This window comes from Globicephala melas, chromosome 5 (assembly GCF_963455315.2).
Source record: "Globicephala melas chromosome 5, mGloMel1.2, whole genome shotgun sequence".
Taxonomy (NCBI): domain Eukaryota; kingdom Metazoa; phylum Chordata; class Mammalia; order Artiodactyla; family Delphinidae; genus Globicephala; species Globicephala melas.
The window spans coordinates 3,504,366-3,521,334 of NC_083318.1; the positions used below are offsets into that span (position 1 = coordinate 3,504,366).

Here is a 16,969-nt window from a genome sequence, read left to right on the forward strand (position 1 = left end):
AAACGACTGCACTTGGGCAGTGGACTGGGCCTCTCATTTCCAACTGGCATCCCTGTTTTCTAGCTTTTACTAGGCTTGCCTTAAAATACAGTTCTTCCCCCCGCCCATTTAATGTATGCTTTATTGGTTGTAAATATTGGTACATATTGAATTTTTAAAATTACTGCACCATGATTTTTTAAAATGAGTTTTTTCTTGTCCCTCTTATTGGACCCGTCACAAGTTGACTAAGCGCTTCAATTATGCTGTGTTCCTATCAGGAGAAGCCCCCTAAAATACAACTCTTACCTGTCCCCGAGCTTGCACTGGTCTAGTTGCTTCCGCAGTGTTGGAAGTGTTTCCAGGGCCTTGGATTTCAGGTGTTCCTTTCCGGAGTTTATCTCCCTGAATACCCAGGTCAGAGGTGAACAGACTTTTCCTATAAAGGGTCACATTGTAAATGTTTGGGCTTTAGGTCGCTGTTGCCTCCACTTTACTGTGCTCTCCTGGCGGGAAAGCAGCCTTAGACAGTACATAAATGAAGCGGCGTGGATGTGCCCCAGTGAAACCGTATTTACAGAAATAGGCTTCCGGCCAGATTGGGCAGTTTCCCCTCCACCCCGCACCTTGCATGAGGCTGAGGCTAAGCTTACGCACACATTGAAGCCTGGTATCCAGTCATCTTAGATCCGGTTGAGCCTGACCGTTTGGAGAACGTCACCCAGATGCAAGCACGTCCCTGGGGGGTGGTTCTCTGTGGAGCTCTCTCCTCTCCTGCCTGCTCTGCTGGTGCTTTGGATGGGGGTTCTCTTGAGGCCTCTGGTGCTCGCGGAGGCTGTGGCGGGAGGGTGAGTGAGGCAGCAATGTTTCCGTTGTCTCTTTCAGGAGCGTTGTTGCTCTCCGTGTCTGCATTGGACACGCCCTTTCCTGGGTGCATCAGACTCAGCGTGGCTTAGGGCCTGGCTTCTCTAAGTGGGACCCGGGGACTGGGAGCTCCTGAGAAATGCAGGCTCTCAGGCCCCACCCCAGACCTGCTGAGTCGGCACCTGCACTTTCACCAGTCCGCTCGGTGAGCTGCAGCCCATGAAAGTTTGAGAAGCGCCTGTTTACAGTATTCCCGCCTTGAGGACGGAAAGGAAGCACTGAAAAAGACCCTTTCGTCTTCAGTTTTTTAGTATTGAAAGTGTAGTCAACTGTAGAGCTGTGAAGGCAGACTTACGTCTTTTCAGACATCCTATAAGTGTCATAATTGTCTGTTCTTCTCCTGACCGGAAAGGGATGTCATGGCCCACTGGTGGCGTGGTGTAAAAATTCTAGACTCCTTAAAGGACCCCCCTCGCAGCATGACCTGGGCAGATCCCTCCACCTCTCTGGGCCTGAGTGTCTCCTGCGTGGTGCACGACCGTCAGGACAGGCCGATGTGTAAAGCTCCTATTGGTTGCAGGTATTCTGTTTTATCTTTTACAGGCAGTGTGCTTTGATCCTTCTCCTGCCCCCGCCATCTCGGGGAGATTTGGAGATTTCCGTCCCCTGTTCTCATATATGCCCCCCTCCTCCCTTCCCACTTTTGACTGATGCTCTGCAATTTCAGCACAGCTGGCAGGGGTCAAGGGTGAGATCTAAGATGGGCTGTAATTGTAGAGCTTCAGAATTGCTGAAAGGAAAGGCCAGCATGCCGAGGCGTCGCCATTTCCGTTGGTCGTTATGACATAGTTCTGGGGAGTTGCAGGCGATTGAGGCTTGCTCACTGGGAAGGTCTGAAGTCTTGGAGGTATCGTCAGCATCCAGGAAGCCTCTGCCTCGACTTCATCCACCAGATCCAAAGGTCTAGCTTCAGATGACTTAATTAGGGCGGGCTTTTTGATTCAAACAAAGTAGTGGCTGCAGAGATGCTATAATCCAGTTGGAAGTGTGAAGTGATGGCGTTTTATAGGAAATACCTATTGCCTCAGTTATGGGAAACACGATATCTTACAGCTGGCAGGGCATCCCAATGACCCTGGACCCCCCTCCCCTCTCCCCTCAGGGAGTGCAGAGCCCTGTGAGCAGCCTTCTCACCCTGGAACCTCTTGCGGCTCCTTCCTCCACAAAGCCCGCTGTCCCAGTGGTCACTCTGGACATCTGCAGAGCCTTAGGTGTTCCGACTGGGCAGCTGGTGGCCGCAGCGCAGGCGGGCAGGGCAGTCTTTCATTCTGAGCAGAGGGGCCTCCGTGTCTTTTTAAATGACGCTTCTCCATTTAGAGGTGGTGCCAGGGCCCCTTTTGTGCCCAAGGGCTTGAATTAGCACCGTCCCCAGGGGCTTTAGGGGCAGGGCGGTGTTATAGGAAGCGCACTGTCGGAGCGTGTGCCGTCAGCTGGGCTGGGGCCTGGAAGTCCCTGTTCCTCCCTGAGCTTCCAGGACTACATCTGTGAACCCAGAGTGTTAGGTAAGGAGCCCTTGTCGTGTCGGGAGAATTCAGCCAGTAGGATGGCAGACGCTTAGCAAATGCTTCAGCCCCTCGCTGCCTCTGTGTGAAATGGATCACAGGAGGGATGCGTGCGGGGGGTGCAGGGCTGGGGGCTGGGAAGCGTCTCCCTTCCTGCTCACCTGGCCTGGGTTTCGCTTCCTCGCCGGGTCTTTGGGGATCCAGGGGTGGCACGTGGCCTGTCTCCCTGCCTGGTGGAGAGGGACCGTGAACTCACGTAGCCAGACGTCTCCCCTCCACCTGCCCAGCAGAGAGGCTTGCACTGCAACAGGGTCTTGTCACCTCTGGAAGGAGATAGAACTGGTTGGGGTGAAATTTGTTCCTTCCTCCCGGGGTGTGGGCTGCGTTCATCCACCTCACGGGTAACACGATCGTAAAGCCTGTTGTTTCAACGAGACCATGTTTGTACGTCCAGCCTTCCTTTCCTTCGCGCTTTGTTTGTATTCCTTCTTCTGATGAGAAGGAAAACTCATTCATGAATAAAGATACAATGCAACTTTATGGTAACGAAGAGAACTCAGCTCATTAGAGCTTTCCGAGTTTCTGCCTAAGATTAGGAACCCCGCTTTCTTCCTTGTAAACGCAGAATTAGCTCTCCATGTACTGAGCCAGTCCAGTGCTCTTACGCCCTGTTTATTGCTGTTGTGTGGCAGAATCTTTTCTTAAAGTTCCATTTACCTAGATTTTCTTACAATTCCATTTATCCAGCATTATCAGATGAAATATGCAGTGTCTTCTGTTTAATTTTACTTCACCTTCACTAGTTAGGTTTTTTTTTTTCCCTCTGACCCTTAATTCCCACCTCGAATGTGCTTACCTTCAGCCCAGGGTCTCCGTGCATGGAGACACAGGAACGTGTCCATCACCCGCTCAGACCAAGGCAGCCACTGACCTGCTTTCTGTTAGTGCAGATTAGTTTTGCTGGCTCTAGAATTTCATAAAAATGGGATCATGCAAGTATGCCTTTTGTGTGTCTAGCTTCTTTCTCTTAGATTCTTTTTTGAGATTCCTCTGAGTTATGCATTGGGTAGTTTGTTTCTTTTTATTGCTAAGAAATATTCCATTGTATGAATCCTTTGTAATCTGTTACCGGTACGTCTGTTACTGGCTGCTTAGGTTTTGTGCAGTTTTTGGCTGTGATGAGTAAAGCTGCAAATGTTTTTGTGTGGACACGTGCAGTAATTTCTCCTGGGTAGATACCTGGCGGGGGAATTACTGGATCACATAGTAAACGTCCATTTAACTTTATAAGAAACTGCTAATTTTCCTAAAGTTGTACCTCGTGGACCCCCAGCAGGAGAGTGAGGCTTGACACGAGCAGTCCTTCCAGTTCCCGCCGTTCTGGTGGATGTATAGGGGTGCCTTGTGGTTTAAATTTGCACTAACCTGATGACTAATGATGTTAGCGTCTTCTTACGTGCGTCTTGGCCATCTGTGTCTTTGTGTGTGAAATGTATTTAGCTCCTTTGCCTGATTCTTTAGGCAAAGAATTAGGTTGTTTATCTGTAAACATTCTCAGAATTGCGAGTATGTGTCGATATAGCTGCTCTGTCAGCCACGTGCATTGCAAATACGATTTCTCTTAACGATTTCTCTCAAAAAGTCCAATTTATTAATTATTTTCTTTTAAAATGTGAGTATTTTTGGTGTCCTGAGAAATCTCGGCCCACTCCAAAGTCATAAATAATTACTCCTATGTTTTCTGCTAGACATTTGAAGTTTTACTTCTTATGTTTAGGTTTCTGGTCCATTGGAGTTCACTTTTGTGTATGGTGTGATGCACGGGGTGAGCTCAGTTTTTCCCACTTTGGGATCCACTCCGCGAGCACTATTTCTTCCAAGACTGTCCTCTCCTGTTGAATTGGCATCTTCGTCAGCAGTCGTTTGGCCGTTTGTGTGGGGATTTCTTTCAGGACTTTGTTCTGTTCCGCTCATCTGTCCTGACGCCGAACCACACTGGTTGGTTATCGTAGGTTGTACTGAGCCTTGAAACTAGGTGATTTGGGTTCTCCAACATTGTTCTTTTTTCTCCCCAGCGTTTGACTATTCTAATTTGTTTCATTTTCATGTATTTTAGAATCAGCCGGTCAATGCACTTTTGCAAAAAAAGCTGCTGGGATCTTGACTGGGGTTGTGTTGAGTCTATAGATTAATTTGGGGGGAGAATCTCTCAAATCAGTGACTATGGCATCTCTCCTTTTGTTTAGATCTTCACTGTATTTTTTCAACAACGTTTCATGGTTGTCAGTTTATAGACCTCTCACTTATCTTGTTAAATTTATCCTTAAGTATTTCATGTATTTTAATGCTATTATTATAAGTAGTACTGGATTTTCTTTCTCTTTCACTTTTCAGTTGTCCCTCGCTAGTGAGGAGTTTATTATTTTATAGACAAATTGAAGAATAAGTAGACAGATGAGGGGCATTCCCGCTCCACTGAGTTGGTCTGGGAAGGCTTTGCAGAAGAGGTGGCATTTGGTTGCACCTACAGAAATCTCGGCTGGTAGAGAAGGTGAGTGCCAGGGCGAGGGTGTTTCAGAAAAGCGCGCGCTAAGGTCAGGCGGGAACATGAGGAATGTTCTGAAAATGAGTGGTAGCTGGATCAGGCCACACCAAAGCACGAAAGGTGGAATATGGCAGGTGATGAGTTTCTAAGGACATTGGGGCCAGATTGACAAGAGGTTTACTGCTGGACAAGGTTAAAACTTTATTCAGCGGGTGCTTGGGAGCCCTTGTGTGTTTATGAGCCCAGGAGATAAGCCATTCTTCTTTTTTTTTTCATTTATTTATAAAAAACCATAGTGAATATATGTAACGAAATTTACCATTTTAACCATCTTGAAATATATAGTTCAGTGGCGTTAAGTATGTCCATGTTGTTGTGAGCCCATCACTACCATCCATCTCCAGGACCTTTCCATCTTACCCAAACTGAAACTCCGCACCCACTCAACAGTAACTCCCCATTCCCCCTCCCCCAGCCCCTGGCAGCCACCATCCTACTTTCTGTGTCCAGGAGTTTGACTACTCTGGGGGCCTCATATAAGTGGAATCCTACAGTATTTGTCCTTTTGTAACTGGCTTATTAACTTAGCATTATGTCCTCAAGGTTCCCCCCTGTTGTAACATGTGTCAGAAGTTCCTTCCGTTTTAAGGCTGAATCGTATTTCATTGTCTGGATAAAACACATCTCATTTGCTCATTCATCTACTGATGGGCACTCGTGTTGCTTCTCCCTTTTGGCTGTCGTGCATACAGAGCCGTTGTTTAAAGCAGGGGACCTCTGACATGAAGTAGGGATTTGGAGCCGGACACTTGGACACAGAATTGGTGGGAGCTTTTCCATAGTTGCCGTCATAATTTCTGGCTGTTTTTATTTGCATACTGTTTGTCTCTCTGATGTGAATATAAGATCATGTTTGTCTTGCTTAACATTGAATACCCCGCAATTATGCCCTCAGGGATTTTTGCGAGTGTTTTTTAGTAAATATTTTAAATATCTTACAATAAATAGAGCATCCATTTGCATTTTTCTTTTCCATCCTCCTATTGCTGTCATTCTCCATATCCTTTTTTTTTAAACATCTTTATGGGAGTATATTGCTTTACAATGGTGTGTTCGTTTCTGCTGTATAACAGAATGAATCCGCTATACATATACACATATCCCCATCTCTCCATATCCTTTTGACGGAGTGTGCCTATTCCTTCTCAAGCCCTTGACTGCACCAGTCCATCCTTAGTGCCGCTGCCAGGATACGTCATCTTTTCAGGGATAGAGCTCCATCAGCGGCACTTTTCCTGACAACCCGTGACTCCGTCTTTCATAGGATAATGGTTCTGTGAGTCCAGATGTTTATCTGCTACTCTAGATCGTGAACCCTTGTGTGTCAGAGACTTGCCTTTGAAGACATTGAGTACAGTGTCTTAAACAAGCTCACGTTTAACAACTTGTTACTAAATTAACTTGAACCGATGTAAGTGGAATGAAAATATTTGCTCTTGATATCTTATTTAAAACTATTGTCAGCAACCAGCTTGGTTTTCGTCAAGTCTTCTTTTTATTTATTTATTTATTAACATCTTTATTGGAGTATAATTGCTTTACAGTGGTATGTTAGTTTCTGTGTCAAGTCTTCTTATAGCAGCCTAGGAATCAGGCTTCATGTATTAGGAAATCTGGTTCCTGTGGTGTTGTCAGGTTACACAGATTATTATGATTAATAAAGAACATGTCCAGATCTAGGTTTTGTCTTTTACTTTCTACAAAACAATAGCACGATCTTTCTGCTAAGGCTTGCATCATCCATCCCTCTATTAGTCTGACCTTTGAGAATCATGATAATTTCCAGAAAGAATTTGTTCTGTGGGTTTTTATACCAGTGCCTTTGGGGACCTCTTGCTGGCTGCGTATAACCCAGAAGGGAGGAGTCTCAGGACTCAGAACGTACGTGTACGCACCTACCCTTTTAAAGGCACAGACTTTCCCTTAGGATATTGATAAAGCTTTTAAAGATTCAGAGTCAGTGCTGCAAGGAAGCTGTGTTTGTCCTAAGTCCTGTTCAGAAACCTGACAAGGAGAGAAGAGACCTTATTTACTTTCTCTTTGCAGATTCAGATTAAACTAGCCTTGATCGAATGTCCCTGAACTCAGGGGCTTTTATTCACAGTGGCTTCTGGATTCTCCGCTGCAGTCTTGCTGACACAGGACTGTTATTATCCCCAAGTTACAGACAAGGGCCCCAGGAGTCAAAGAAGCTTAGTGGTTTGTGCTCCAAGTCATCTGGTCACTCCAACAGCGGTCGTCTAGAGTTTGAAGGAATTTTAGATGTAGTCTAGCCGAGGGAAACTTTCCAGCCAGACGGCATCTACAGCTGTGCGGCTTTTCGGAGATTTCTCAGATCAGCTTTTAGGCAGCCCACTTGGATTATCTGCGGAGGCTGTGGAAATATTTGGAAGAGTCTGCATGAAGGGTCTTAGCTGCAACCCTGTAAGGGAAAATACGCAAGTGCTTTGCCTGAGTGTTGGCCCCTTGGCCCAGTGCCACGCCAGTCCTGCCCCTAAGCCTCTTCCAAGTGCTCTCCTGCCGTGTCTCTGCAACCTTAGCAGAACAGGGCCCTGACCAGGTGCTGGTCAAACTGAGACCGTGAACTCGTCAGAACCATTCTTTTAACCGCTTTTGATGTGCACGCTCTAAGAACATCCCGGAGACGCAGTTACTAACTGTGAGAGGACGATGCATGGCATTTTCCTCTGCAACTTTCTCCTCAGAACAAACCTCAGGAACTATGTCTATTATGTTTCTGAGATCCAGAAACAAGCAAGTGAATTCATTCACCAAACGCATACTGAGTGTTTGCTGTGTTCGAGCTTCCGTGTCAGGCAGTGTGCTCCGCGTTCTAGGTACAGAGAGAAGTCAAACGTGGTCCCCGACTTCAGCCTGCCTCGTGACGGGTGGAGGGAGGGACAGATTAACCCGTCGTTACAGCATGAGGTGAGAACGGCGATGCAGGTGGCCTAGAGTCTCCAGGGGTAACTAGGTAAGAGGTCGCTGGTAGAAGACGTGCGTGGGGTGTACTGGGGACGAGACGGGGGCCAGACAGGGACGCACAGGGTTAAGGCGCAGCGCAGAGAGCAGCAGTGCGAGCCGAAGTCCAGGGCAAAAGCAAGCCTGGTGTATGTGGGAAACTGAGTCGTTCAGAAGAGCTGCGGGTGGGAGGTGGAAAGCGGCGTCTGGAAAAATAAGCAAGGGCGAGTTAAGATTCCGCTCCAAGGTCAGGAGAAGTCATTGAAAAGAAGAATGAGTGTAGGAGTCAGGGCAAGTTTCTGAGGCGCCTGCAGCGTAGCCCAGCGGTCCTCAGTGAGAGGGATGAGATGGGATTTTATGAAACCAGTTCTCCAGGGTCCTGACCCTGGACCCAGCCTCTGGAGACAGTCAGCATAAGGGGCAGGTGCATGGCAGGCCAGGGATTTTCCATTGGCCCCAGGAGTTTATGGGATGTACTGTCTGTGTGAGTTCTGTGCAGGGCGGGTGGAGGAGATGCAGTCCGTAATTCAGTCCTTATTCTAGGCGCTCAGACTTTTATTTTCTTATAGTCTCATCAGTCAGTCTTGTCTTTTATGTCTGATTTTGAGTCAGAGTTAGAAAATCTTTTCCCATACCAAGGTTACAAAGGAGTTCACCTACTCTTTTTTCTAGGACTGGAATGGTTTCATTTACATTCTCAGGTATCTTTGGTGTTTCTTTCTGGTGTAAGATGTACTTAATTTTATCTTTTTTTTCCCCCCCAAATGGCTACCAGTTGTCCTGACCCCAGTCATCAAGAGGTCCATCTTTTCCCCACTGATTTGAGATACTAGCTTTATCATAGGCTATATTTCTATACGTATTTGGGTCTATATCTGGACTTTCTTTTCTATACTATTGATCCTACTGGGAATTTATGTATTGCTGTAACACCATTTAATGATAGAACCTTTATATTATGTTTTAACAGAGGATATGGCTGGACCCTCTTCATTGTTCTCAGGCATCCCTTATTTTTCCCTATGAACCTTTTAGAATCAATTCGTCTAGTTCGAGACACAAAACAAAACAAAACAAAATTTGTTATATATTTATTGGACTTGCATTAGATTTAGCTGTTACCTCGGAAAGAGTTGCCATCTGTCGGATGTTAAGTTGTTCTGTTCAAAGGCAAGGGGTACTTTCCGTTTGTTCAAGTTTCCTTCTTTGTCTTTCAGGAGTGTTTTAAAATTTTTCTGCTGTAAGTTTTACATGTTTCTTGCTAAATTATTTTAAGTATTTCACTTTTTTAGTTGCTTTTTTAAATGGAATTTTCTATTCCATTTATACCTTCTGTTTATTGTTTGGTATAAACATCACGTGCAAAAGCAATAGTTTTTATGTATCCGACTTTATTAACATTTTTTTGGCAGTAGTTTTATCATTGATTCTCTTGGGTTTTCTAGGTATACTTTCACATCAGCTGCACATAGAGATAACTTTATTCTTTTCTATTCTGAAGTTTCTAATTGCATTGGCTAATACTTCCAGTGCAGTGTTAGAAGTGGTGGGGGAAATGGGCTTCCCTGACTTGTTTGCGACCTTACTGGGAATGCCCGCAGTGTTTCCTCATTAAGTAAGATGCAGTTTTTGTTTTATGTTAATGTCTTAGTCTGTTTGGGCTGCTGTAACAAAATACCACAGACAGGGTGGCTTATAGACAGCAGAAGTGCATCTCTCACGGTTCTGGAGGCTGGATGTCCAAGGTCAGGGTGCCAGCGTGGTCCAAGTTCTGTTGAAGGCCCTCTTCTGCAGTCGCTGCAGACGACTGTCTTTTCGTTGTGTCCTCACATGGTAGAAGGGGTGAGAGCGCTTTCTTGGGCCTCTTTTGTAAGGACACTGATCTTGGTCTTGGGGGCTGCACCCTCATGACCTGGTCCCCTCCCAGAGGCCCCCCCCCGACGCCGTCACACTGGGGGTTGGGATTCAACAGAATGGCAGAGGGGATGCAAGCACTCAGCCTATAACAGTTAGTGCATGTATTTCATCAAACTAAAGAAGTACATATCAGTTCCCATTGTGTTGACTTAAAAAAATCAGGGATGGGTATTGAATTTTCTTGAAGGCTTTTTCATCATTTGTGGATGATGAGAATCATATGATCTTCCTGTTAGATCTATTAATATGGTGAATGTATATTAGTAGATCTTGTGATGTGGAGTCATCCTTGCATTCCTGGAATGAATTTCATTTGGTCATGTGTGCCATTAAGGTAGTGTTGGTTTCTGTTTGCTAATATTTTATTTAGGAGTTTTGCACTTGATATAAGTAAGATTGGTCTTTGGTTTTCTTTTTTGTGCTATCTCTACTAGGTTTAGGCATCATTTTTTTTTTTTAATTTATTTTTGGCTGCTTTGGGTCTTCGTTGCTGCACAGGCTCTCTCTGGTTGTGGCGAGCGGGGGCTACTCTTCATTGCGGTGTGCGGGCTTCTCAGTGCAGTGGCTTCTCTTGTTGCGGAGCACGGGCTCTAGGTGCGCGGGCTTCAGTAGTTGCGACACGCAGGCTCAGTAGTTGTGGCGCACGGGCGTAGTTGCTCCGCGGCATGTGGGATCTTCCCGGACCAGGGCTCAAACCCGTGTCCCCCGCATTGGCAGGCGGATTCTTAACAACTGCGCCACCAGGGCAGCCCCTAGGCATCATTTTTATACCTACTCCTAAAAAAGAAAGAATTAGAAAATTGTTTATCTGTTTCCATCTTCTGGAACAATTTATGTATTGATAGTAGTCTTGATGTTTAAGGTTTGGTACAATTCCCCTGTAAAACCATCTGGGTCTGGTACTTTTTTTGTGAGGACAATTCTTTGATAACTTTCTTTGCTTTCTCTGTGTAAGCTTTCTGTAATTTGGTAAATAGAGTTTGGTAAATTATATTCTTTTCTACGAAATTGTCTGTTTCACCTAGTTTCAAATGTATTTGCATAGAGTTGTACAGAATAGTCTTTCATGACTTTTCTTAAGGCGGAGGTAGATATTTAAGGACCTGCTAGTTTTAGAAGACAGAAGTCATGGGTCATGTCCACTTGCTGTGTTTGTGGATCCCAAGGCTTAAAGTAAAGTTCTAATAAGATGAGCATATGCTATAATAATGGTAATAGCTGCCATTTGTGAAATGCTTGCCTCTGTATGGATATCAGCTCATTTTAGCCTCATTACAGTCCTGAGATACCTAATAATCATCTCATTTTAAGGACGACATAATTTGGGGGAGTTACCCACTCTTCCAAAATAGAAATAGACTCACAGACAGAGAAAACAAACCTATGGTTACCAAAGGGGAAAGGGAGGGGGGAGGGGTAAATTAGTAGTTTGGGGATTAAAATGTATACACTACTATATATAAAATAGATAACCAACAAGGACATACTGTATAGCACAGGGAACTATATATAATCTACATTTCCATAAAAAGTTTTAAAAAATGGCCATAGCCACTCACCAGGCCAGCGTTATCTCAACGTAATCCATGGAGTGATTCTCATGAAATAGTCAAAGCAGGGCCTTTGGAGTCAGAACTGCGTTCAGGTTCGTTCTGTTACGTTCCAGCCGTGTGGCTGTGAGCAAGCATATTATTACCTGGAGAGGCTCAGCCACTTATTTGCTTAGCAACCTTAGGCAACCTCTCCGAGCCTCAGTTTCTTCGCCTGTAAAATGGGGATAAGACCAGCTTCTACCTCCTGGGGTTGTTGGGAACACACATGAACTCATACGTGTAAAGGGACTAGAAGTGTCCCATGCCTGTGATTGCCGTGTAAACATTTGCTTAAAGACAAGCAAACAAACGGGCCGTGGCTTCTAATTCCTCCGTGTAGGGGGCCGATCACGTCTTTGCAGCATTATTGTGAGAATTAAATAAAGTGTCATGTGTAGATGCCTAGGACAATGCCTTTGACACAGCAGATTCTCAGAAAATATTAATTCTCTTACTTTATTAATTTGCTCATCAAAAATCCTTGCATGCTTTCTAGTGGCTTGTCCTGCTAGGCTGCTGTAAGGTACTCGGAGACAAGCAAAGCATAAAGCCTACTCTTAACCAGCTGACTAGCTATATTGAGAAAAGAAAAAAAAATAACACCTTAAGGTCGCTCAGTACCCGGTTATCAGTACAGCTGGTAAGAGACAAAAGAATTCAGTAACTTGGGAGGATTTTTTTGGGGAGGAGCTTGTGGAGGATGTTGAATTAGAGAAGGCTAGGAGAGAGGGGATGTAAGTTTAGGTGTTTGAAGGGCCTGTTGAGGGTAAGATGTGGTTTGTTTAGTCCGTGCAGGTCCTGGAAAGGAGGAACTTTTTTAACAACTGCATCTCTCTGATTTGGGGATGTTTTGCTTTCTGAGGTGCAAAGAGCTTTGTTTGACAATCTTTTGGGTGCAGTTTCAGGTGAAAAGAAAACCACAGAGTAGCTTAATAAACGATGAAGTGAAAAATCATTAGAAGGATGCAGATACCTCAGGGAATTCACTGCAGTCCAGGTTCACAGGTACCTGAGAAAAGTCCAGGAAGGTCTCAGGAATCCATCCAGTGCCCTGTCTGTGCGGCGCTTCCTCTCTCTTGCCTCTGAGTATCTGTGCGTGCTCCTGAGGGTGTTAACTTCGTTCTTTCTTCCTCTATTAATGACTTTCCCCTGCTGGCACATACATGCCGAAACGTGGCAGCTCCGTAGCTCCTGAGTTTACTCGTCTTCAGTTCAAGAGATCGCAACTGACTAAGAGTTCCTGTCCCAGGCAGTATATACAGGAAGGAGACTCTGATGGACCAGTTTGGGTTAAGGTGGTCCACTTATGACGTGGGAGCAGGAGGTGGCCTGCAGGGCCCGGTGGTGTAGCTGTCGCTGCCGAGGGTCCAGCTTGTAGCTGAGGGCGCTGCCCTCTGAGGAGCGTGGGCCGGCGGGAAGCTGACTGTGGTTATGATAAACTCGCAGCCCAGAGGGGTCTGCGTGAAATCCCCGATGGGAGCTCTGTAAGGGAAGCTCAGGTTGAAGACGAGATAGGACAGATGCATGCAGTCTTTGGTCCTCTTCAGATATTTTGATGCTGCTAGGTGAAACCCAGGTGAAATCCTGCAGGATAAATATGATTTGGCTCCATGCAAGAGAAGCATTTTTGATGAGTATACGAATGGGGATGGAGAATGGGTTCTGGAAGTTTAACATAGACCCATAAGCATTTTTAACGTTTTTGCTTATAGCTTTCAGCAGCCCTTCATTTTTGGACAAGGTTGATTTTGTTTTTATTGTGGTAAAATATACATAGCATAAAATTGACCATTTTAAACCTTTTTGAGTATACAATTCAGTGTCATTAAGTACATTCACATCACCACCATCCGTCACCAGAACTTTTATCGTCCCCAACTGCAACTCTGTCCCTGGCAAACGCTCACTCCCCATTCCCCGCCCTGCCCCAGCACCTGGCACCTGCCGTTCTACTTCCTCTATGAGTTTGGTGACTCTAGGGACCTCACAGAAGTGGAAGCACACAGGATTTGTCCTTCTGTGTCGGGCTTATTTCACTCAGCAGAATGCCCTCAAGGTTCATCCATGGTGTGGCACGTGTCAGGATTTTCTTCCTTTTTGAGACTGAATAATATATCACTGTATGGATGGACCACATTTTATTTATCCATTCACCATCAGTGGACATTTGGGTTGTTTCCACATTGTGTTATTACGAATAACACTAGCAGCCCATCATTTTTAACGTATAGATGAGATTGTTTTCCACTTAGAATCATCGGGAAATTGTTCTCCTAATGAAAAAGACCTTAAAGGCTAACTTAATCCAGCCCCTTCATTTCATAGAAGGGAAATTAGGAGATTGCCCAATTAGGAAAAGTGCACAGCCTCGAACACATCTCGCCTACTCTGAACTCATTTGCAATTTCTCTCCCCACTTGTCTAAAATTATGAGAGCTCTGGTAGCTATAAAAGGGTGGCCTCAGTTAAGATCTTGTATTCTGGAGTGTGTTGTAGACGTGTGGAATTGTAAATTTGGGAAGAATTCCATAGACCAGTGGTTCTTGAACTTTTTTGCTTAGGACTTTTTGGCCTCAAAATATATATTGAGGACCCCAAGAGCTTTTATTTATATGGTTATATCTGTAGATGGTTATCATATTAGAATTTAAACCTGACAGATTTTTAAGATATTTATTAATATATTTATGAGAAGTAACTGCATTACGAGATAATTTGTGAAAGAGTGGCATTGTTTATATTTCTACCGGTATCTTCACTATCCGGCTTAACAGAAGAAGCTGGCTTCTCACATCTGTTTCTGCATTCTGATTGTGATGGACCGCTGTTTTGGTGGAAGTACATAAAGACGATCTGGCCTCACAAAGCTCTGTACTTGGAAAAGAGAAGAGTATTTTAGTGCCTTTTCAGAAAATGGTGAATATTCTTTGATACTACACCGAAACTCAACACGTGGTAGTTTCTTAAGGTTAGTTGCAACGTGGGATCTGGCGCTGTATCAAAGAACACTTCATTTTCTGTTACATGAAGATATTTCAGCTTATTTTACACATTAGATGGACCTTTACCCAGGTGGGCTTCTATGACATCATGGTTTCCTGAGTTGTGTAGAGCTTCCAGCTGTCAACACACTGCTTTATGCACCAGGAGATCAGGTACCTCAGTGTCATTCCTGATCTCATTGGAAAAGTCTCTGTTGAGAAGCTGTCATGTTCCTAGTGGTGGATACACGTGTTCAAAATTCTCTTTTCCCGCGGAAGCTTAAATTGTGTCATTGGCAACAAATGCTGTCATTGTTTACCTGGACGTGATAAGCTTACTTTGTTCATTTTTGAGAAAATGTCGCTCACATACTCAACTCTGAATAATCGCCGTTTGTCTATCATTTCTTCTTTGGTGCTGCATGAAAACAGTGGCTTAGTGTAACTCACAGCTCAGAAGGTTGTACACGTGCTTCTTCTCTAGACGACCGTGGTACTTGAGTCCGCAAGAGAAGTGTTTCATGCGTACTTCCCACCTCACCACACAGCACCTGACAGAGGTGTATCCTCCAGGGTTGAGATCTAATGAAAGCAGTGATTTTTACTGCTTCATCAAAGACACTCTTAAGTGAAAGTAGCATTTTAAAACTTTTATCTATTTACTTATTTTACTGCTAGTGTGTAAGTGAAGGGTACAGTATAGTATAGTTCGGTGTCACTGCTTTGACTTGCGCTAAGATGCCAGAAGTTTAACCACCCCTTCATTTGCACCATTAGCGCAGGAAAAAGTGAATAATGTCATATATTATGAAAATAGTTTGACCTCGCGGACACCCTGAAAGGGCGTTGGCATCACTCAGAGGTTCACATCTCGGGGTAAAAATTGCTGACACCAGCCCCATGGTGCGGTCTTACGGGTGTCAGAGGGGAAGTCTGCTGTAATCCCAGAAAGAAAAGACATGATGGAAGTCAGGATCTGAACTTACATCGAGGTCCTCCCCGGCACCCAGCATCATGTGGTAACTGTAAGGCGCTCACAATCTTCCTGGGGAGGGAGCCCGCCCTGCAAAAGCACAGAGTTGGGTGTTGGGTTCCCACGTCCTGTAGTAGTTATCTGAAGACTCTTTGGCATTTTAAACTCCCGTCTCCTTCCTGACACTGAAATTTAATATCATGCAGTTGACAGCAGATGATGCTGTCAGGCTCTTGGGTCGTGACTCCATCTGTTGGCAGTGTGGCTCTGGGGCTTCTCCCAGCCGAACACCTCTGCCTCAGAGCAGAAGTGATGGAGGAGCACATTTGTCTAGAAGATGATGCGTGAATCTTTTAGACGCCCCGGTTTCAGCTAACTTGTGTTTCCTGTTGGAACACAATATTCAGCCATCAAGCTAAAAACGAAATACTTTGAGTAAAATTTAGCACTCCTGTCTTGACATCTGCAAATTGGTGGGTCTCATAGAACCTTCCCTTTCTCCTTTGTTTTCAGCAATGGAAGAGTTAATCGTTGAACTTCGTCTCTTTCTTGAACTCCTGGACCATGAATATCTAACCTCAACTGTCAGGGAGAAAAAGGCAGTTATCACAGACATCCTGCTGAGGATACAGTCATCCAAAGGTACGTCTCGTTCAAACCTCAAGTCTTTCTTCTTCCAGTCTCTTTTTGCCTCGAAGCCATCTTTAATTCTCATCTTTCCAGAACACATTCATGAATGAATGAATGTGTTCATTCATCAAGTTGTCATCGAAGGCCTTACTACGCGCCAGGTACTGTGCTAGTCTCTGCGCTCAGAAAGATAAAGACCTTAAGGGGTCAGGCTTAAAGTAGGTGTGTTGGGCGGGTCCCTAAGAGCGCCCCAACACTGGGGGATTTGCTAGCAGGACTCAGCATGGAGTTGTACTTTCTCGTGCCCGGGATTCATCACACGGATAGTAAGGATTCAAGAAAAGATCATAAGGGGAAGAGACTCAGGCCAAGCCTGGAGGGGCCCATGTGCAGGCTACTCATGTTCCTTCTCCCACGAGGGTCACACAGATCACAGTCTTCCCTCAGCAACAGAAATGCAGCAGCCTGTGTGCAAGGTTTCTGTTCAGGGAAGCTCACTGGAGACTCAGTGCCCGAGGACTTTACTGGGGGCGGGTCACATAGGCACCCTCCGCCTGGCACGTACCAAAATCCCAGACACCCAGGAAAGCAGGTGTATTAGTCAGGGTTCCCCAGAGAAAGAGAACCAAGAGGATAGAGGGATAGAGATAGAGATAAAGAGGAGATTTGTTGTGGGGATTGGCTTCTGTGATTACAGAGGCTCAGAAGTCCCACAGTCTGCCCTCTGCAAACTCGAGACTGAGGAGAGCCAGTTCTGTAGTTCAGTTCGAGTCCAAAGGCCTGAGCGTCAGGGAGACTGATGGTTCAAGTGCTGGCCAGAGAACTAAGAACGCCAGCGTCCGAGGGCAGGAGAAGATGGGCGACTTGGCTCAAGCAGAGAGAGTGCACCCGCCCTTCCTCGGCCT

General features: G+C 45.3%; 1 protein-coding gene across 3 annotated transcripts in view; it reads left to right on the plus strand.

Annotated features, from left to right (window-relative positions):
• AFAP1 (actin filament associated protein 1) overlaps positions 1-16,969 on the plus strand; it is a 153,445-nt gene that overhangs the window by 40,348 nt on the left and 96,128 nt on the right. For all 3 annotated transcript variants that reach the window (XM_030876858.2, XM_060298926.1, XM_030876856.2), the window contains exon 2: positions 15,948-16,076. In XM_030876858.2, coding sequence (XP_030732718.1) covers positions 15,950-16,076 — 127 coding nt within the window. In that variant the 5' untranslated portion in view covers positions 15,948-15,949. The remainder of the gene's footprint in view (positions 1-15,947; positions 16,077-16,969) is intronic.